This window comes from Magallana gigas, chromosome 2 (genome assembly GCF_963853765.1).
Source record: "Magallana gigas chromosome 2, xbMagGiga1.1, whole genome shotgun sequence".
In the NCBI taxonomy this organism is placed as follows: Eukaryota; Metazoa; Mollusca; class Bivalvia; order Ostreida; family Ostreidae; genus Magallana; species Magallana gigas.
This window is the reverse complement of record NC_088854.1, coordinates 33,144,304-33,166,968: the sequence shown is the minus strand read 5'-3', so window position 1 is coordinate 33,166,968 and position 22,665 is coordinate 33,144,304. Positions and strand designations below refer to the sequence as shown.

The 22,665-nt window shown below is 33.4% G+C and overlaps 2 protein-coding genes across 10 annotated transcripts in view; one reads left to right on the top strand and one right to left on the bottom strand.

Annotated features, from left to right (window-relative positions):
* The window catches only part of LOC105331694 (myomegalin), a 46,451-nt gene extending 31,251 nt beyond the window's left edge, over positions 1-15,200 (bottom strand). For 2 of the 8 annotated variants that reach the window (XM_066076251.1, XM_034446062.2), the window contains exons 1-15: positions 15,049-15,199; positions 10,124-10,197; positions 9,754-9,821; positions 9,219-9,326; positions 8,687-8,763; positions 7,519-7,642; positions 7,107-7,232; positions 6,809-6,840; positions 6,540-6,675; positions 6,036-6,107; positions 4,950-5,045; positions 4,679-4,720; positions 4,452-4,571; positions 3,548-3,640; positions 1,608-1,700 (exon numbers count right to left, since the gene is read on the bottom strand). In XM_066076251.1, coding sequence (XP_065932323.1) covers positions 1,608-1,700; positions 3,548-3,640; positions 4,452-4,571; positions 4,679-4,720; positions 4,950-5,045; positions 6,036-6,107; positions 6,540-6,675; positions 6,809-6,840; positions 7,107-7,232; positions 7,519-7,642; positions 8,687-8,763; positions 9,219-9,326; positions 9,754-9,821; positions 10,124-10,197; positions 15,049-15,101 — 1,314 coding nt within the window. In that variant the 5' untranslated portion in view covers positions 15,102-15,199. Of the gene's footprint in view, positions 1-1,607; positions 1,701-3,547; positions 3,641-4,451; positions 4,572-4,678; positions 4,721-4,949; positions 5,046-6,035; positions 6,108-6,539; positions 6,676-6,808; positions 6,841-7,106; positions 7,233-7,518; positions 7,643-8,686; positions 8,764-9,218; positions 9,327-9,753; positions 9,822-10,123; positions 10,198-10,733; positions 10,758-10,921; positions 11,202-11,906; positions 12,277-15,048 lie in introns of those variants that run through there. The other 6 variants (XM_066076257.1, XM_066076254.1, XM_066076252.1 and 3 more) reach the window with 6 other exon arrangements.
* A 44-nt stretch (positions 15,201-15,244) lies between these two features.
* Positions 15,245-22,223, top strand: LOC105339813 (zinc finger protein 665). Of its 2 annotated transcripts, none has more exons than XM_034446070.2 (6): positions 15,245-15,356; positions 15,962-16,119; positions 16,693-16,843; positions 17,186-17,257; positions 17,875-19,896; positions 20,863-22,223. In XM_034446070.2, exons 2-6 carry the CDS (start codon positions 16,087-16,089, stop codon positions 21,210-21,212), a joined length of 2,628 nt encoding a protein of 875 aa, XP_034301961.2. In that variant the 5' UTR covers positions 15,245-15,356; positions 15,962-16,086; the 3' UTR covers positions 21,213-22,223. The 2 variants fall into 2 exon arrangements, with proteins under 2 accessions (XP_034301961.2, XP_065932330.1); XM_066076258.1 differs by lacking the exon at positions 15,245-15,356 and adding an exon at positions 15,454-15,666.
* The last annotated feature ends 442 nt before the right edge of the window (positions 22,224-22,665 follow it).

The following is a 22,665-nucleotide window of genomic DNA, read 5'->3' as shown; positions in this document are numbered from 1 at the left end:
GTTTTTATAATTTCAGTGGGGGAAAAAAAGTAAAAACTTTTTTAATAATATCTCATTTCTCATCATAAGCAAAGAAAAAAAACCCAGATAAAATAATGTACTTTTAAATTTTCAATAAGGATTAATTTATTTATTTTTTATCTTAAAAAGGATGGGAAATTTAAATATATCAAACTTGGTCAACTTACACCTTGAAAAATTCAAAATAGGTATGGCAGCTAATTAATTTTCCAGCAAGTTATCCCACTGCGAAAAATTGACGCATTACATTAATTCATATTTCCATTGGAATTCAGAATTAGGCACTGGCAAGGGCAGCAGATAGCTTAGCAATCAGCTCCGAGGTTCAAAACAAATTAAAAAAAACATCCGTCAATAAATCACTGCAAATAAGCCTGCAAGTCAAGAATTAATCCCCCTAGCTCATGAAGCTCATATTCAATGGGTGCACTTATAAAAGGCGACCAAACGATACCCATCCATTAAAGGTGTTTACAATTAAAGAACCTGGTGTATTGCCTCAATCTAAACAAAGCCTCACAATTAAAATAAAACCCTCCCGATAGATATTGAAGACTTAACTGCACATCTTTGAAGACATCTTATTGAACCCCTACATGCCTCCGTTATCGACGGCTAAAATTTCCAAACTACTGCTTTATGGGGTTTTAATGTCCGTGTATTCCTACCCGAGCATCCTCCGTCCTATCAACATAATCTGAGTTATCTGACGTGTGCCAAGGGGGGCGCGTAAATGATCTGACAAACTGGACAATTAACCCCGCAGAATTTTACGCTGAATATTTAAAAAGCCTTTAAATATCATTTGATTAACATCAAATACTTGGTGGAGTTCTCTGTTTATCAGAGACGCAAATTGATATGCATTCCAGTAAAGCATACTATACATCCCTCCCAAGTTGAGCGAGAAATGATTCTTGAAATGTTCTAGTATACATGAACATTGCAAAATCCTCATTATAACCACTTGAGCAGTCAGGTTTCTCTTTCTCCGGACATTTATATACCTCTAAATTTTTTTTTACAATTCATGTCAGGTTTCGAGAGAGTCTCAATAAACATCACATTACGTGTAATTACTGTGACATTTTTTAAACTTTGTCCACATACATTTCCTTTTTTGCACATCCAAAATTGATAAACCTACATGTCAATAAAGAGTTAATCTTTTAAGATTACTTTTCTATAAAATAATTTAAACTGTCAAATTCACCATTTTAAAACATATAAATCTACTACATTTATAGAAATACTTCATACATCTTTAGTTTTTAGTTGAAATCAATTCACAAGCAGTACTTTTGTGCAATGAATTGTAATCATCATTATCATTATAAGTGAATGATTTCCTCCATATAGATATGCACATTAATTAAAACTAACTACAGTTGTTAGGAGATTCTGAATTGACAATTCAAACATAACCGTTTAATGGCACTATAAATTCACACACTTCTAATCTTTAACACATAAATCTCCAAAGAGCACTCTATCTGATATTCGGTGCTATTTAATTCTTGATGTATATATGTAATACATCATTAAAATATATGTGATAACAAATACATCATTAAAATAGCTACTACCTCCACTTGCAGTTCTCTTTCCTTCAGTTGAACTTTCATGCTGGACAAACTGTCTTCTAAAAACACAATGTCTTCATGCTGTTTGTCTACTTCCTAATTAGTAACAAAACACACAAGAAAACAATAAACACGATCAAAAACAACATCAACAATCAACACAATTAAACAAATCAAACGTTAAGTCAAACCATGCAATTTTATTTAATTTACTAAATTTTATTGTGTCCGTTCCTCAGGGAGAAATCATATTGGAGGTGAAGGATGGGGGTTGGAGAAGGGGAGATTTAAAGAGACACATTTTTCGAGTCATCCTCTAAATGTTTATTGTACAAGTATCTGCCGGACACTTTTTCCTTACAATTTTATTAGCGTAAAAATATTCTGGAAAACCTTATTGTCCTTTTAACAAAATATCGACTGTCATTGCATACGCTTTTAGTAGAGCAAAGCCGTTATAATGGAACTCTCAGATCGATGCGCATCTGCAAATATTGTAATTTAGGTGAAGTTGAGGATGAATTCCATTTTATACTTATCCGTCCTTTTGATAAATGTCTACGTGTATTGTATTTAAAAAATATTACTGGACTCGTCCTTCAATGTTTAAGTTTGTTCAACTCTTTGCCATTCATAATCGCAAACAATTGTGCCATCTTGCAATGTATCTGCATGAGGTTGGTAAAAAACCGGAATGTCAGACTTTTTGTATATCCAATTAATGTATTACCATTATGATTATTATTTATACAACTTTTTGATTTATTGATTTATAGGGTCTCTCCTCCTATAAATGTGCATTTATAAATAATATTTTTTGTAGAACATTGCATAACGTAATACTAGTAGTAGGGATAATGCACATTGCACAAATTTTTATTCTGAATATCTTTCAATGTTTTAAATCAAATATTGAATTCGAATATAATTGTTAATAAAAGCAAGAGTTCATTGTACTATGTTGAGAGTTACAAGGTTTGCACCTGAACATAGTGCAAAAAAGCACTTCATTTCAGATTCAATAAAAGACAAGAAAAAAGAGAGAAGAAAAGATCAAAGCCTCTCTCTGTTTTTTCTAAATTAATACACAATAACAGGTACTCTTTCAACAGTCCATGAAAAAATAAAACACGCGGTAGACAAATTAAAAAATAAAATCCCCCCTTTAATCCTTGATAGAGTAATCAACAACGCTCAGTGTTTTCTTTCTATTGAGCGAAGGTTAAACTCTCAGGACAACAAAGACAACTTAATTGCATTTTACTCCCCAGGTGAAGTTGATTTTTACACAGAGGTCAGCATAAGACGGATTATGCCTATTCAACATGTTTTTCTTTCTCATGTTATAACCATAATCTACTGGACTAATAATTTCTAGCCGTATCACCCCTCTTAACACCTATACCTTTTCTTCTCCCCCCACTAAGTCCAGTCATATTGTGATTTTTATTTTATGTTTGCTAACTGAAGAGGTGATAAAAGTCATTTACACACTTTGATAAGCAAAATGCACTGAAAAACATTCTCCGTTCATTCTTTTAGCATTCTTATTTAATTAAGATGAAAAGTAGGGGATATATTTTGTAGAAATGCTATTTCATATTTACATGTGAATGAAAATTCCTTTATCCTAAGATTTTTTAATTAAAAATCTGTCCAAAATGTGGGGACATGCTGGAAAACAATATTGCTTGCATTCTGGTCCATTCCATTTTTTATCTTCACTAACCATACTTTATTTCATTAATATGAAATCCTACATGTATTTCCATTTCAACTCATAAATGGAATTACATGCCAAATTTGTTTTACTCTTGATTGAGAAAAACTGCAAGAATTTCTCAAAACACAGCAGAACATTAAATGTAAATAAGCAAACTTTCAGTCAGTTTAACCACTGCAATTCTATCACCATGCTACAGCAATATAAATGGCTGCCGTACCTTCTGCTTCTTGACTGACATGGAGTGCAGGTCATCCTGGCACTGTCGTAGCTCCTCCTCCTTCCTCTCCAGTTTGTCTTTCAGGTCATCGACCTGTGCAAAATAAACAATATATCTCTGGTGAAGAAACCTTCTCTTTTATTCTTACGGTCATTTTTTTTCTTTAGGTGTTATACTTTCAGCTCTGAATACTTTTTGATTACCTCTAATATTGATTTTAATTTATTTTCTAAAAATATTCATATGTACATCACTGATTTATGACATATAGCATAATTCTCTTTCTGTCTGTCATTCTCTCTCTCTCTCTCTCTCTCTCTCTCTCTCTCTCTCTCTCTCTCTCTCTCTCTCTCTCTCTCTCTCTCTCTCTCTCTCTCTCTCAAAAATACTACAATTTCATCTTTACCAATGAGTGAAATACACTTTTAAGGTAAGCATGTCATTACATTGAAATTCACACAGTGAAATATGTATAAGACTTAAGATTCTCAGTGCCCCAAAGAGTGCAAATGAATGAATGCAATAAAAGGGGTATAACTCTTAATCAACCAAAAGAAAAATATTACTGTTACAGTAAACATCCCATCAAATAAAACTGCAAAGTATGTGCTATCAACAAGTTTCCACTCAATAAACACAGTACCTGAATTTCCAAATATGTTAACTCAAAAATAAAACTCTGTAGAAAGTAAATAACAAATTAAATATTCAAATAAAATTTTTCTCAGTATTTACATGATTTTGTTGATGGTTTTGCTTACAGATCATACCCAATTATTTGTATGTACAAGGAAATGTATAGAAACACAATGAACGTTCCATGAGTATTTTTCTGATTTTGTTCATGGTTTTGCATCATTCAAAAATAACATTAATGGTTGAACTACGGTATTTGACCTCTCACCTCCTTGTTTCTTTTTCTCAAGTCCTGATGCAGCCCTTTAACCGTCGAGTCCCATAGTGGCTGTAAGTCGTTCTGCTTTTGCAATTTGTTTTCTGACTCTTTAAGTTTTTTAAGTGCATCCTTGAAAAAAAAAACAAAAAAACAAGGAAATTTAATTTTTATTTCATAACAAATTAAGAAGAGAAACTGAAATGATCATTTTAACCAAATGCACTATAGACTCTTACTTTCTTTTCTTCCTCATTGGCTTTCAGCAGATCTTCCAGTTTCTGTAATGAAAAATTTACCATAGATTTTTTTTTACTAATTTCAACAAAGCATATCAAATACATCTTTTCTACACGTATTTGTTCAAATCAAACAATAAAACCTTCGCATCTTTACTCACAATATAATAATACCTTTCAATTTCAAATAAATTTAAAATACATGTACTCGTAAAAGATGAATGTTCATGCACTGGTATTTCCAAACAAATCATCATTTAGTAACACTTACTCCGATCATTTCATTTTTCTTGTTAGCATCTTCCTTGAGATCTTCCACTTTGGATTTCAAGGTAGACAATTCAGATTTCTGATCATCCACCTCATCCTTTCGTGGAAAAAAAAATCAATCAATGCAGAATTCACATTACACATCAAAATTATCAGTAGAGTTTACAACTAACAAACTGGCATAAAGAGAATTCAGTTATGTTTAATTGGATGAAATTTAGCCAAAATAAAACAAAATTTGTGAAATACAGTTTTTTCACACTGTTTTGCTAAAAGATATTCATCCACAAGAGTCCCAAAACCATAGTTAATCCAAGCAAATTGTGCCAGTTTTAATCATGACAACTGGTCATGAAGGTTTATACAAGAGTAGTGCAAAATAAGAATTAAAAGGAGAGAATTATTCAGAAGATGGAAAGGTCTAGATTTTACAACATCTACAGGTAGGTGGCAACTATAGGCTAGCTACATAGTGTGATTCAGTTCATGTCAGAATACAAAGCATCTACAATATAAATCTCAGACACCCAGTACTACAATCTGCCAATTTCTTTTCATACCAAAATAAAATCATGCATGCATGTAACTGATCTCATAATCAAAGAAATTTACTGGTTTGTGATACAGAATATGTGATATGAATTTAGTGTGGATAAAATGAAAATTCCTTCGAAAAAGATTTACAGCAATGTGAATATCAAAATAATTGTTACTAAAGAATGACTTTATCAACTTTTTCTACTGTGTTCCTTTTCAAAATTTTCATACAGGAAATAGACGACAAATGCCTGAAAAAAAAATGATCATTTCACCGCCTTTCAAATTTCAATCAAACTTTTTCTATCATTTTGTTCTAAAATTTTTAAAGTGTCAAATTTTTCCCAAAGCAAACATACAAAACAACCATCCCAATCACTAAATACTTCTGAAACATAACCAAAAGAAACAAATTCGAATCTAAAAAAAAAACCAACAAAATCTGAGGTGTTAGTAAAGAGTAGGTGGACTGTGAGTGCAGCAGGTAATTAGCCCCGTCTATAGATTTGAAGTAGCGGTAGGTAAAATTAGACCTGGAACTAAGACACACCTGTAGGTGGCGGGGGGCCAGGAAGGACTGACTCTCTACCTGTGTGGTGTCTTTGACAATACATGACAAATGCTGCATGCCAGAGAGACAGAAAGAAAACAAAAGAAATGGTCATGAGAAATTCTTTTTCAATCGAAACTCTTTGAGGGCTTGTCGCCTTATTGAAATCAAAATCATTAAATTCACTTGTTAAATATTCAAAATATGATATTTATATCTTTTCATTCATTTTTTCATAAACTTTAAAGTGCAAGTTCTACAGTATTTTGTAATTGTTGTTTTTTCACCTAGTTTTTGACAACACAACATTAAACAAAAATAATTGAACACCAAAGAAACGTTTCTGAATTTTCAAATTTCAATGAAAATGACACAAAAATTGGAGGAAAGTGTTTTCATGCACTCTATAACAGTCAAAACTGTCTATCTTCATTATGATGCATTTTTTTAGAAGAACATACACATCATTATCAGAAATACACAATGGAGAGTTTTGGAACGAACCTCCATATCGCGGTCTTTCCGGGAGAGTTCCTTTTCCAGGGATTCCACCCTCTCCTCTAGGTCTTCCTTCATCTTCAGGAGATGGTCCATCTCTCCCAGGTTTTGCTGATTCTCTGCTATCTGAGCTGTTAGCTCCCTACCCACCAAAAAAAACACACACACTTAAAATTCCGGACTCACTGTACATTGCAAACCACTGTCATTTTATCTTTAAATTCTGACTAATTAGTGAAAGATAAAAGTAATGTGGTAATTTTTAAAGAGCTCACCTTTTTTGAGCATCCAAATCCTCTTTCAGTGACTGAAAAAGAGAATTAAAAAAGACAATTATAAAACAGAAATGAATACCCATTACAGATTCCCAAATTTCATAATTGATAAAAAGACACATTTTTCAAATTATAACATGTACTTCAACTACAATTCAGCAATTTGGTATGCACCTTTTCCCCTTTTTAGCTCCTTTTCATATATAACTGTACAAACCTCTAAATGGCTATTGATGACAAATAAAGTCAATCTAGAATAATCCAATCCCAAAAATATGCTTTGATTAGAAAAACCAACCTGAAGCTGGATTTCCTTGGATTGCTCCAGATGCCGGATTTCCATCACCAGCTGTTCATTCCTGTTCTCCAGATCGGTCAGCTGGTGAGTGGCCTCTTGTAGAGACTTCTGGGAAGCTTCTACCTCCTAGAAAATAGTTCATATTACAAAATAAAATCAATAAATGTATGAAACTTTCATGTTCATTGACTTTGATAACCTGATTTTTTTTCTTATTCTAATAATTATCAAAATTGAATCCATTGCAAAACTCCATAAAAATCATACACTATAATGATTCCAAAAAAGAAAATCTCCATCTCGTATTATAACATTAAATTCGGTTGCATAAAACTGGGGGAAAATAATCAATATTAAAACATTAATGCCCCATTATGGAGCCCAATAAACCGGCCATTAAATGGTCCCCTACCTTCTTTTTACACTCCACCTCTTCCTCCAGTCTGGCCCTGGTGCTCGACATTTCCTGCTCCAGCTCCTCTCGGATTTCTTGCAGGTCTTCCTCTCGCTTGGCGGCCAGGGCTTCTATTGCTTCCCTGAGAAAGAACAAAAGAACCTGCCAGTTTACTCTGGTGGAACAATATTTCACCTGAACATGATATTCATGGTAATTTTCTTTCCACTTTTCTAATGAACATATTACTCTATAGCTGCAATAATGTAGCCCTCTCCGATTTTTTATATCTGATGTTTACTGGAGAGGGCTACAATTCCATAGGATCTCCGTAATGGTGCAAAATTAATTTTTTAATGCGACTGACTTCGGTCTGAAAAGATCGATTTTATATTTGACTTCCTTTAGATAAAATGATTTTTTAATTCAGGTTGAACAAACTGACTGCATATAAATCAAAACCAGATAAAACACATCAGCATGTTTACCAGTCGTTTTTTTCAGCAGCCATGACAGTTCTCGCGTGATTTTATGGGATTTACGCTTGGAGTTTTGATGGGCTTGATAACATGAATGTCAGTGTAAATAATCGATCTTACCTCGTTCTATCACTAAAAAATCATTTAAGGAAATGGTATATAAAGGAAAATTCATATTTACCGCGTTAATTATGTTTAAAATAGGGGAATTCCTATATTCAGTTCAAGATCCGCTCCTAAATTCTCATTGGCTGTCCCAAAATAAAACCGGTCAAGGTCAGCAAACATGGCGGACAAATTCAACTTGCGTTGTTGACATACACGAAAAAATACCGATATATGGACTATACTTGATATTTTTGGATTAATTTATGCCATAGACACCCACAATATTTGAGTCCAGGTAAGAAATGCAGATGTTATTGTCATTTATATACGATTTGAGACGAAATCGTTGCGGGAGTGAATGACTCCCGCACTTGCACCATTACGGAGATCCTATGGAGTTGTAGCCTTCTCCCCCCCAAAAAAATAAAATAAAATTGGGAGAGGGCTACATTATTGCAGCTAATTACTCTATATCAAACTGGTACTTAAATCATCCATGTTTTTCACCATTTTGTTGACATGGCGAGTTTTTGCCTTCAACATTTTTATTACTATCAGATGCATATACACTGTAATTATACATGTTTGGAGGTACTTACGATGCCTTTTTCAGTAACTCTTGTTTTTCTTTCAATTCTTTTTTTAAGGTCTCTACTTCCACTTTTAGTTCAATATTCTGAAAATAAAAACACACACATATGAAACTGAATACTACCCCTTTATACAATGATTTCTGTGAGATAATATTGTTGTCTATGATTTAAAAGATCTGAAAAATTCTTTAAATATTTCTGACAAATGAATTGAAAAGAGAAGAAGATGAACTCCTTTTTCGGGATACAATTCAGGAAAGAGGATCCTGATATAAGAAATTTACTAAAGAGGGCTTAAACAGAAAGTACAGGGTATAAATGACTCAATGATAACTTTAAATCCATTTGTCTTCCTCTCAAAATAAATAGCATAAATCAAATGAGACCTGGTTTGAAAATTGCATGTTTTTAAAAGGTATGGAGTACAGTCAAGAATATTGAAATGCTTGAAATAAATGTTTAACAAATTTAAGTGTTTTTCCTTCGCCATCTGTCTCGATTACAATTTGTTTGAGGGGAATTTGGTGGTACATCTTACAATTTTAAACACATCATCTCCATCCCCTAATCTCTGCTGCATTCTCTCTTCCATGAAATAAATCCGCAATTTTAAATTAAAGTTTTCTTTCTTCAAGTCTGTAATTTGCTGTAATGAAAAAAAGAAGACTGACATTAAACTAATTATCTAAATGTTCTCTTTTCAACGGTCAGCCTCAATATTGTTTTTTGTTTTTGCTTCAATATATTTTGTAAACTTTGATAGATATCTCAGTTGCATAAACAGCATTCATTAGAAAATTTACATACAATACACACAAAATTGACCCTCAATAAGCTTTCCATTCTTCAGTGATATACATATATTAAAGTATCAGGTACAATGAAATTACATCTCCTCAATTATAATTTTTTATCACTCCTCTCTCTATATCTTTTGCATAAATGTTTTCTTTATTGGAATATTAATGTTATAATTATGATAACAGAAACTCATAAACCTACATAAATATTAAGAGATTAACTTGATACTAATGAAATACATGTATCTCGTTCAATGTCAAATGTTATCTCACCGAGTCGTATTCTTTCATGGTGCGAGACCGAACAGGCGACATCCGACCAGTGTTCATTTTCGTCACCACTGAAATAAAATGCATTAACATCAAAGCAATTACTGAAGTTTAATGTCAGAGAATTTATAATTTAAGGTGCAAAGTCTAAGAATATCAAAATCTGACTTTAATATACCCGTAATACAACATTGGATAATTTTTCTCCCAAAAGCATAAAAAAATTAACCTTGATTCACCATGGTTATATCCATGGCCATACTCCTCCCCTTTTTACACTCACATTTTGCTTGTACAATGCACATCTCTTTTAGGAAGGGGAGGAGCAAGGAAGGAGGGTGAATGTGTGAGGGAGAGGATCATAGAGACTTACTTGGCACAGTCCCATCTGGGTACTCTAGGTATGGTCCAGCGGTCAGATCCATCTGTAATTTATCTGTGTTCAAGCTAAACTCAAAAAAGAAAAAGAAAACACTTTCATTTTGTGCTTTTAGCTTGGAGACTATAAATTACGACTCTCAAGAACAGATGTAGCAAGATAAAAATCAGAGAAAAGAGAATGAAAGCCATGGAACATTTTTTAACTTTTTGTTTTAGATAAGATTTCTCCTGCTTTCTCCCAAGCAGAATAATCACATTACCCTCATTGCATGCCTTTCATGATTTGGTTAATTAACTAGAAATAAATGACATGATATTGCAGAAATTCTCTTTCATATTTCAGTCTGCCTCTTGCTCATCAGAAATTCACAGTACACAAGTATTTTTAGAGTAACTTGATAACAATGACTCAAAGTCATAATTAGACAAATCTACAATCCAAGTAAAACTCATGAAATAGTGGACATGACTTCCATTGCACAGAAAAATATTTCAGACAGTATAAACAGCTAAAGAAATATCTGGGTTCTTGTTCCATAACACATGACACCCACACATAAAATCACACATTTTAGGAAAGACTCATAACAGGAATATCTCACCTAAAGTTAAAAATAACATCCAAAATTTATCAGATAAAAAACCTCGCCATTTTACACAAAATCCTTCAACACAGCCATTAACACTTTTTCCAATGTCTTTTTTTTCCATACTCCTTAGGAGTAAATTGTAAGTTTAAAGAGGACCACTACATGTACCCAACACAAATTTTCAATGAAGTGGCCTTGACCTTGTATAGGAAGTTGCCATCAGTCACTAGCTACAGCTCCATGCTACAATATTTCCTGCTTTGTCCATCCCTGAGAAAATATTACGACATTCTCCACCAAACATCACAAAATGATTGATTTTTTTCCCTAAACTCTCTATCTTTCTGCCTCTTGTGTAAAATGTCCTCTCTTTTCTGAACGTGCCATCTGTCAACTACTAGTAATTAATAATTATAGCTGTATGTATAGAGAAGCTGCTAATTGTTTTCACACCAGTTCTTTATGCAATCAGATATTTCATGATGTCACTGACACCATTTAACTTAAGATGTTTATTTCACCGATAAAAAACTTATTTTGGAACGGCCATTCCAAAAGACATGCAGAAGAGCAATCTTCAATCAATTTCAGCCCGAGACAAAGCCATGTGCTAAAATCTGCCAGGGACACATGACGACAAACTGAATAGAGGGATCTGGCCATGGCACACGAGGCCTTCGTATTGCCAAATTGACATTATCTCAAGACAGTATCGCTTTACATCTATTGTGAAAATAGTGATCTCAATCAAGCACATCAAAAACAGAGCCACACGCCAAGTCATTCCCAACTTGATACCCATTCTCAGTCAATATTCCATGTACACAATAACAAAGTCAGTAAACAAAAGAAAAACTGGACCCCGTCACCCCATTGAATTTAATATTCTCTTCTATCAACTTCCCTAAAGTCCGACTAAACACTAAGTTCCCATAGGAGTCTTGGTTTTGTTGGGTTTCACACCAAAACTCAATTACGCCATTATCAAGATAATTGGAGGAGGGATGGAGATGGCAGCAGATTAGAGGGACTGCTTCACAAAGAAAGAAAGGTCAGAGAAAAGATGCAGACGGCACCCTGACCCAGACACAGTAAACAAACTCACCATCACGTAATATACATCCAAAAGCCTAAGTACATATCATACAGAAACCTAGGAGTGTCCATCAATCTATATATACAAACCTTCACTTCCACAAAATATTCCTTTGTTTTCTACGTAATTCCCAGAATTATCTTAGTCTTCATCACTGATCACAATCTTTCCCAATCATAAACACGTGTACACTGATTTTTTTCCTCGATGACAATACACTTAAGAGGAAAAGGATCCTTAACGACTCCAAATTTTCACAGGAAGTGCTGTTTGAAACTCACACACACATACGCACATACAGATTTTTTTTACACCCTCCTCTTCCAGTCTATCTGCCAAAAGATTATAAATAGCGAGTTGCCAATGCCTGCCACATCACTTGATTGGGTAAGCCCCCCTAGAGCTGCAGAATCCCTCCTATCTCTTCTAGAGCCAGCTAATGACCTAGTGAGTTATCTCATTCAATATGTTAGTGGTACACATGTAGATGTGGCTTGGTATATTAAACGGTACATGTATATATGTATTTATAATCTGTGGTACTGGCTGACTTGGCTGGTTGCTGTCAGAATAATGAGAACTCAGCAGGATGCAGAACAGATCAATACAAGGAGTCAGTTTACATTCATATTAAAACCACTAGTACTGACCGATGACCACTCCTTCAGTGCAAATAAAACCCACACAATTATGAAATTTTATAAAAAAAAAAAAAAAAAAAAAATAGAATTTAATCATTCAGAGAAGGAAAATGGAAGCAATGTGTTAACAGTAACAAATTCAATCGAGGAATATGTCACGAAATCTCTCAGAAATCATAGTATTTTTTTTTTTTTATCTATGAAAACATTTCATGATTTAACAGACATCTGTAATTACATGTTTATTGGGAAAATAATGGAGATTTAAAAAAAGTCTTTCAATATAATCTAACAAAACAAGGATAATTTGTATATACTAGTATACAGAACATGGATTACAAAAGTCATCTTTAATCAGAAATATGTTTGATATGACTAGAAAGACAGTTATCTTAATTAAATAATTATGAAATAAAGACAGAGGGCAGCACATGAGAGTCTTCAAATTCAGGATGGTCAGGAATAAATATAGAACAGAGTGCCAATGAATTATCCTCACAGTTCAATAATTACTATGAATTCACAGGTGTTGGTCAGTATAATAGCCAAGAAAGCCTCTAGGCATGATGGACCTCAATAAATTGTAACATACTACAGATAACCACAGGTTTTAAAATGTACATCAATTCCATCTTGGATTAAACTTTTAAGCTTCAGCATCATGCCCAAATCTGTAAAGTTTTCATTTTACACTCACAATTTAAAATTTTCTTTCTCTTAAACAGTTATGATTTTCCCCATAATTTTAAGCATATATGTACATATAACTGCTGCATCATATAAATTTAGTGAAAGGGAGACAACTTAGATTTTGTAATGGCATATAAAAAATTGCTTTTCTTGCAATTAAAACCTTTACAATTGTCTTCCATCTGGTATTCACAACTTGAATTCTATATAGAAAAATTCTAAAAGTTTATAATTTACCGGTACTTGCAATATGATTATGAAGTTCATGAATGTATATATAAATGAATGGTTAAAAAAAATCATTTTTAATTACCAAAATTCTTACAATGTTTGCCTTACACTGTTCAGACTGGCATTTAGAATACCAGATGTCCAATGACTATATAATGATGAACAGATAGTGGAATACACAACAGAGTAAAGCAAACCCTGAAGGTTTCATACAGAATGGAAAACTACCAATACATGAGTGCTAAAGGGGACACGGATATGGCAGTTTATATTTCTATACATGCTGGTAAGTTGCATTTGATATGATATATATTCATAATAGTACAATTAAAGCTCTTAATATGAAATATCTAACAAGTCCTCAAGCCAGTAACAGTGAATAATTCATATATCAAATAAAATGAGTTAAATGACCAATGAATTCTTGACATCCATAACTCTTTTCAGTTTCCAGAATTTAAGGAAAGTATAAGCAAACCTAGCTGCATTTTTTCTCTTGCCAGAATCATGGAATTCATGTACCGTTTCAAGAATAATAAAACTGATACAACTATTGTTGAAAATAAAGTGCAAATCTTAAATTGTACAACCTCAGAAACAATACAATTTAATTACCCTTCAGATTTTGAGATTTGTGCATAAAAGGAGGAAGGGTTTCATGTGAAGGATTATTTCAAACTTTTTGAAAATCTTGTTGATTTGACATAAGACCAAGAACACCTAAAAAATCATAGGATTACTATAGTCCTTTATACAAGTATGTCAACATCACAATTCATACATGAATACTGCATGGTGTTTCACTCAAATGTCTACAACAAATTACAGAGTTCCCAGATCTCAAAAAATCTTGCAGTTTTCACATAGAAATCAAATTAACAGATATTAACCGAGGATTTATTTCTAAAAGGCAAACCAAGAACAGCATAACTTCAGATTTATGAGTTATGATTAAAGTTTTGAAATGATATACAATATATCAGTGTTGGTTTGTTTATAAATGGTTTTAGACGAACTAGAACTGCATATATAATCTTACAACGAATGCTGATTGAAGCCTATAGTTAATTTGTAGCTCTACAGAAACTGCCAAACTGAAATGTACATGCCCGTTTATCAATTGGTCGAAACCTACAGTGACTGAAACTGACAGGACTGAAATATACACCCCCCATTAATGGATTGGTCAAAACATACGTAGTAAGAATCACAGACTGCATGAAATATAAATAATGATGACATTAATTCAAATATTCCCATATGTTTCTTTTTGCTAAAGTACTGATTAATGAATGCATGAACCACCAAAGAAAGTGATCAGATCCCAACCTGCAAATTATCTTCTCATTACTTTTGTTTGACATGACACACTCTTAGCTATGAGATTATAGCCTAAAAATGGGGAAAAAAAGTTTTAACTGTTTAAAAGTTTAGAACATGTAAACCCAGCCCAAATCTACATAGGGCAATTTAAAACACATTATTTGAAAACTAGTCTTAAATAGATCTACACTTCCGTTCAGAGAGGTACAAATGATATAATACTTCATTAAAATGACATCAAATAAGTCTGTAGAAAATATGAATTACCTAAAGAGATCGATGCTGTATGAATATCAGTCGTTTTTGCATTCAAGCTCAGTAAATGTCGCAATCACACTTTAATTACCTGTCTTCAACACTAAGTGGCAAGGTTGCGTCGTACTGCTTTGACCTATTCATTTTCTTCTTTCCGATAACGTGTAAACACAGTTATGCATTTCGTCTTTTTAACACATTTCAAGTTTCCGCCATGTCGAAGTGACTCACTGCGCATGCGAATGTTTTGAAATATTTTATCGGAACTCCTCGAGCACAAAGGAAGGGAGCTTCCGAATGTCGACATGAATCTATAGTATTTTTCTGTTATATCAGAGACATAAATAACATTATGTTATGTATGTCTCTGGTTATATTAACAGTTTTGATTTATTGTAGGTAATTACAAAGCTTTGCCATATATCTTTTATATCTGAAATCATTGGAAAATGGAAACAGTTAATTTAAGCCCAATATACTCTGCAGTACATTAGATCACGTTTGCAAGATGTAAACAGAACATGTTTATTATCATGATTGCTATTATATCCAATTTGGGCGATTAATTCCAACCTGTAAGAGGTTAATTCTGCTAAACAAGAATCGAGAATTCAAACGATTGGTAATGATTTAGTATAATGTGAAGCAATCATACCAGTACCGGTAATTCAAAGTAAAACCCAGACAATGGAAGTGCACTGTTCAAAAGGTTCTTTTACACTGTTAAAACTATCTTTGCATTGTTTGTATACCTTTAGAATGGTCCATAGTAGAAATATGATTAGTCACAAACTATATGTGTTATATTTGTGTAAAAAAAACTGCATATTATGATATATAAAGCTTTTTCAAGCTATTCTGAAAAGCTGATAAAGCTATTGTGTTGCGAACTAGCTTAAGCTATATTATAGCTTTAATCAGGAGATTGTTCCTGGCCTGGTAAAAATGGATCAGGCTTTTTGTAACATATCAATGAACCAATGTATTTTTACTTTCAATTTTAGGCCAATAAGCTGTGCAGATCGATTACCGAGTGTTGAAAGCAGAAGTGTTGACGTTATATATTTATAATGATTTGATCAATCAACAAAACTCAAAGAAACTGCGTTTCTGAAGATAAAAGCTAAAAATGGATGAAGTCTGTTCCTGTATACTCACTTTGGTAATTTTCAGAGAGAGAGAGAGATTAAGAGGGCTGGAGAATTTCTGATTACTTAGCAATCAATCTTGACAATGTAGTCAAGTACTATACCATATTACAATAAACTAAAACAATAAATTAAGTACACTGTAATATTAATTTAATATATGCATTATGTTATCAAAATATAACACTGTACTGTTGTGGATCTCTTCAGTGTTGGAAATCAAAATTTTTGTCAATTAAATTCTGGAAAGCACATTTTACTCTTCCAGGCTGTAGCTTGGCCATACGTGAATATTGAAAATTAATTCCACGTTTCAACAGTTTTCCAACAAATCGCGACAACATAAAATTGCGAATGTCGAAATTTTATCATAGTTTGATGTAGTTTACATATGGCCGTAAAATAAAGGCGAGATTTTAAAATTCGCAAGACGGGCTTCTCGCGATTTTACGTGGATATTAATTTATGGCATTTCATTAGGAATTTACAGTAGCTATATTTTCTACCTTGACTTAACTTGTTATTTAATAAAAATTATAACCGAGGTATACATAAAATTGCCGTTACATTTGATTTTTTTTTTACAGTGTGAGATGCTGGATATGACTGGTCACGCTGCACTGATCATGTCTGTCGACTGGAAAAACCAGAAGCTCTACCACTGTGGCGCCGGCGCTGGCAGGAATTTCCTGCTCAAGAACAAGAGTGCATTGTCTAATTTCGTCAAGTTCTGCTCAGGTAGAAGAAAGGTTTTATTACCTTTATGAAAGTTACAGTAAAATTCAGTAAATATGCAAGTCTATTATTATTTCCATTTAATATTTTTCTAATTTAAACAATTAACTAACAACTTACAATTAAACAAGATAAAAGAGCAGATATCGTAATTTCATGTGTATTATTGAATTAATGGTCATTTAAATTCAGAAAGACAAGCATATAAGGATTTGAAAATTTGTCAAGTATTGTGTTATGTTGATGGAAACTACCCGGTAATGGAGAATTGTATATGACATTTTGAAGAAGCTACATGTACCATCATTGTGATCAATGCTGATTTACTGTTTTCTAATATTTTAGGTGAATTTGCCGCTGAAGTAGATGTATCTGGTGAATGTGGAAAGCAAGAAAATGTTGCTGTCATTGATATTGGTAATTTTGAATTAAATCATACCAATAATTGTGAATTCATTTTTATCAAAATCATTTTAAAATTATCAGAGTATGAAATGTCAGTAGTCAATTTTTATCACATTTACAATGTAAACGTACATTCAGTTAGAACATTTAAATTTTTTTGTAGTTTTCCTTTCTAACAGATGATGAATTCAGTGCTCAAATATTATTAGAATGGTGTTCACTATGTTCCAACCATTTCACATGTTTGAAGTTGATTTCATATATCTTACTTGATATTTGCATATTATTTCATCATTTGTCGTACTTTGCTTTTGAATGTTATGGCTGCCTATACCTGCAATTTAAAATCTACATGTATAGCGTTAAGCAGTTGAGGAATTCTTTCTCCATTCAGATTTAGAAAACTCATGACATCTCTGGAGGAGTAAGAAATGTTAGCAGGGGGCAATAATCAAATCTCCTACAATAATTCACATCTTAATGAAGAAGAAAAAAATGGGGTTGTTCCCCCTTTTCTAATGAAAATTGGGTGGAGTTAGACATCATGAAAGATATCATAAAAAATCATTATATATGATATAAAAAGGAATTTTTATCAAGGAGTTATTTCTTTCATTTCCTTCTTTTAGAGCCTTTATTGAAAGATAATTCAGACCAGGACTATGGGGAATGGCAGAAGGACTTGTGCAAAGGTTCGGTCAACAGCATGCTGAATGTGATCGAATTTGAATCCAGTGAGCATGAAGGACAAGATTTCCAGGATAACTCTGGTGATGAAAGTTACACCATGAATGAGGAATGTGTAAACAAAGCACCTGTTTGTGAAAGTGCTTGCGAAAAATCTACAGAGAGTCTAGAACAAGTTCTTCAAAACACTGAGTCTAGCCCAAAGTCGAAAGAGGAAAAGACAACAATGAATGGGAGTAAAGAGATATTTAATTATTTAACATCCACGGAAAAAAAGTCCATCGGTGACACTGAAAATCTGTCACTCAGAAGATCAGCACGGAAAAGGAAAGATCAAGAAAATAGTGAAGAGAATCGAAGGAGAAAAGTGGAAAATGGAGGTAAAACTGTAAAAGGAGATTCAAGCCAGAACTCTCAAGGAACTGTTTCTTCACCGGGGAATCAGTGTGTTTTCTGTAATAAAAAACTGAGGAATTGGAGTACTCTGATAAGACATGTAGCTTCCCATGCTGGGAGAAGAAGTAGGTGTAGGATCTGTAACGAAGTTTGTAATAAAACAGTAGACCTCCAGGCACACGTAAAAACTCATCAAAGGGAGAAGAAAAGTCCACTGAAGGGAGTCACGTCTTCAAAACACCCTAAAGGTCTCTCTGAAATTTCTTCTGAAACTAAAACTAGAAGGAATGGAAGTGGAGAGACTGTAATGAATAAAACATGTAGCCTTTGTCAGGTAGAATTCAGTTCACATTCTAATCTGAAACGACATATGAAGTGTCACAACAGTTTGAAGATGTTTAAGTGTTATGTTTGTTCGGTAAATTTTCGGACAGAACAGGAGTTGTCTTCCCATGCTGCCTCTCACCAGGTGTCACTAGTGCACTACTGTAGAGACTGTGGACAAGCATTTATGTCTGAAACCGATTTGCAATTTCATGAAAAGAAAAGCTATTGCAAAGCGACGGCTGAATCAAATGAAGCAAACTTTAAGTGTCAAGTTTGCAATCAAGAGTTTTCTTGTCAGAAAAACTATGAAAAACATTTGGAATTGCACACAAAGAACCCAGACACTAGGATATCTGCTGCAGTTTTAGATAATCATGATGAAGTTCATGCATCTAACGGAGAAGAGAACTTTAATGATCTGGTCCAAAAAAATGGAATTTGTTCTGAAAATGCACAAGCAAAAACAAATGCTACAAGTACATCAGAAGACAAAACAATACCAGAACTAGATGAAACACCAAAACCTGCACCCAAGTTCAATAAAACTGACCTTGCTTGTGAGTTATGCGGACAAACATTTAAAATGGCAATGAACCTGTACCGCCACAAGTTGGAACATGACAACAACGGAATGTTTCCGTGTCGATTTTGCAACTATGTCGCCAAAACCAAAGAGAACCTGACCAGACATTCTAAGAAGCATCTGGCTCAACTTCCACATATCTGCAAGATTTGTGGCCGGGGTTTCACCGAAAAGGGCAACCTGAATGCTCACATGTGGACTCACTCCAAAGAAAAGCAGTTTCTCTGCGACGACTGCGGAAAGTCGTTTCAGAACAAACAGTCCCTTTTGTCTCACAAACGAGCTCATTCGGGCAAAAAGCCTCATAAGTGCAAGTTTTGCGACCAGCATTTCTCCACAAGCGGCATAAGGAAGGAACACGAGAAAATTCACTTGAATAAGAGGAGCTACATGTGTGATTCCTGCGGGATGTCCTTCAATCAGAGAAGTGGCCTGTACACCCACAAACTGACACACCATAACAACAACCCTGCCCATATCTGCTCAGAGTGTGGGAAAGCCTTCAAACATCCAAACTATCTGAGAAGCCATTTTGTAGCCAAACACCTCAAGCACGAGGATATAGCAAGCTATGGCTGCCGAATTTACACATGCGAAATATGCCAGAAACTCTTCTCAGACAAAAGTGACCTGAGGTCTCACATGAATAAACACACAGGTTTGTTTGGGTTTATTTTTTTTCACAAAAAAAAGATAATAAACCTTTTTATCATGTTAATGCTGTCTTTTGTAATTGTGAAAAAGGAAGAATGCTAAATTTCTTGAATTGAGTGAAACTCAAAAATGAATTCAATGTGAAAATGGCTATTAAAGTTATCAATTAAAGATTTAGGAAAGATTTAACGAGGCTGGGGGGTGGCTGCCATATTAAAGCGTTTTTATCTCTACACAAAAAAGATTTTCACTTTAAGGTCCTATAACTCTTACATTTTACTGAAATGGTCTTTTGAAAAAATAGATATGATGGTATTGAAGCATTATTTAAAGAGTCAATCGATGGTAACCAAGGGATACAAGATGCCAAAAAATCATTTTAGCTGTTTTTCAGCACCTTTTTAACTTTTCAAAGGGAGGTAACTTGTAAAACTCCAAATATTTTGTTCAGAAATTTTCTTTCTTTCTTTTTTATTTTAATTTCACCATCGAAAATATTTTTTAATGCTCAATCTTTATTACACATGTATTGATTATTATCATGTTAAAATTTGGAAATAATCCTGTGGCTACTTTTTTTTTCTTTGCATATTTGCATTTGTGTGAAAAAAACATTTTTGGTAAAATTGTGATATTTTTCTTTATAACAAATAATGTTAAGTTTTTGTTATTGTGTTAATTTTTTGTGATGTTATTGGTATGTTTTTTGCCCTTATTAATATTTCATACATTTTTCATAATTTTTTTTTTTACATAATGTGCAATTTTTTCAGATGCAATAAATGATAAATTTATGAAGATTGTGATGTGGTCTTTCGCATCAAAATGTAAATTAAGATTATATGAAACATTTCTGCAAATTTGGTGAATTTTGGAGAATTTTTTTTTGGGACCCCCCAGCCTCCTTAATTTCACTCTACAGAAGACATAATACTCTCACTTTTTCCTTCTTTTTTCAATTTTTTTTCAGGAGAGAAGCCATTTAAATGTGCTATCTGCAATAAAGGATTTTCCGACAAGAGCAACATGAGAGCCCATCAGAGACTTCACCAGGATTCCCGGCCACACCACTGCAATGTCTGCGGGAAAGGCTTCCTGTTCAACAGGGATCTCAAGAAACATCTAAACTCCCACACTCCCCAATCCACAGAAGAGGCGGAGAAATCACAGGAATCAGACACAGCAGTGGAATATTTGAAGCCCTGCTTGATAACCGCTGATGCTGTGGAAGAATCTGTGCAAGTGCAGCTGAGTCCTGTCGCCATTGTTGGAGATTTTCAGATTCATGCCAGTGCTGAACAGGACTTCATGTTTCAATAAATATTTTTTTTGAAGAATTCTAAAGAGGTATCATTTCCAAGTATTTTTGGATTGTTGGAAGATGAAATTAGGGCCTAATTTTGTAGTTACAAAGTCATACAATGTGCTAAATATGTTACCAGTAATTTCTTTCATAAAATATGAAAAGCATATTGTGCTTTATAAGGCATGCAGTATTACTGGTATTCATTCCAATGGTATGAAAAATCATAAGAATTCCATAGGAGTGGAATATGATATTTATTTCCTGGGAGACATTATATAAATAGTGCCTGTTTGGGAGGTTCACCGTTGAAATTGACACCCTTGGAAAACCTATGTCAACCGATGCGAACCATTGATGTTGACACCCTTCAAAAGCGTCGGTTGACGATGGTTTTCGAGGGGTGTCAATTTCAACAGTTACCCTCCCAAACAGGCACTATTTATTTTATCATACTGAATGTCATAATTTCAGAGAAAATTTTACGACTTTTATACCGAAAGGACCAGAATTCAACGCGAACCGTACGAGCATAATTTAAACGCATGTAGCAATTTGTTTTGTTACCCGTTGCCAAGTGATTTGCTAACGCTGAGGGTAATAGAACGGATTATCAACTGCGTCTAAACCAATCAGATTTCAGTATTTAACATGAAAGTATAATAAAATGTTTTGTTACCCCTGTCACGTGACTGTCTAGACCAATCAAATGGCACATTTGTATAGAATTATTATAATGAGGTACAATAATATTATTTGTTCGTGTGCATGTACAATTAATATGTACCTGAAAATGCAATCTCATCAATGGTTTGATTTGAATAATTCTTGTCTTTTCAACAATATCGAACCTGATTTTGTCAAATGAATACCGTAAATTTTTTAAAAAATGACTAGGAAAAAAAAATGTCAAGAAATACATTTTGACCACAACCATGTAATGACAAATACAACATGAACCCATTATCATTATGAACATGAACCTAGATGTAAAGAATTTATTTTATGATTAAAATTGTAAAACATCAGAGCATTTGTTCTCTTTGACCGTTGCCAAAAATAAAACAGGAGTCCTATGGGCTACATGGCTCACATGATCTACAATAGCCATAAAACATAAGCTTTATGAATAGCCGCAGAACTGAAGCTCTACCAGAAATTAAGGTTTTCAAACTGTAAAGCTACAGTTCCATCCATACAAAAAAGTGTATATGTACTGCTCACAAAAAGTTGCCCCGAGTTTTGGTTTTTTAACCAATATTTTAACCAAAGTACCCATATTTTTGAAAGATGAGACAATTCTTTTAAAAAAGTGTCAAGAACCATAGCACAGATATGCAATATTCAATGCAATATATTATGGGGAAAATGTAACATTTATCTCTCTTATAATGCAGATTTATTTTTATTTTCTTTATTTCATGAGGAAGGAAATACATGTATTTAAATTTGTACCAACCATTAAACAAA

Bases quoted from the DNA above. Each gene is read 5' to 3' on its own strand.
- LOC105339813 (XM_034446070.2), top strand. From the start codon at position 16,087: ATGGATGAAGTCTGTTCCTGTATACTCACTTTG. The intron at 16,120-16,692 runs GTAATTTTCAGA...TTTTTTTTACAG, and splicing joins GTTCCTGTATACTCACTTTG to TGTGAGATGCTGGATATGAC. The intron at 17,258-17,874 runs GTAATTTTGAAT...TCCTTCTTTTAG, and splicing joins TGTTGCTGTCATTGATATTG to AGCCTTTATTGAAAGATAAT.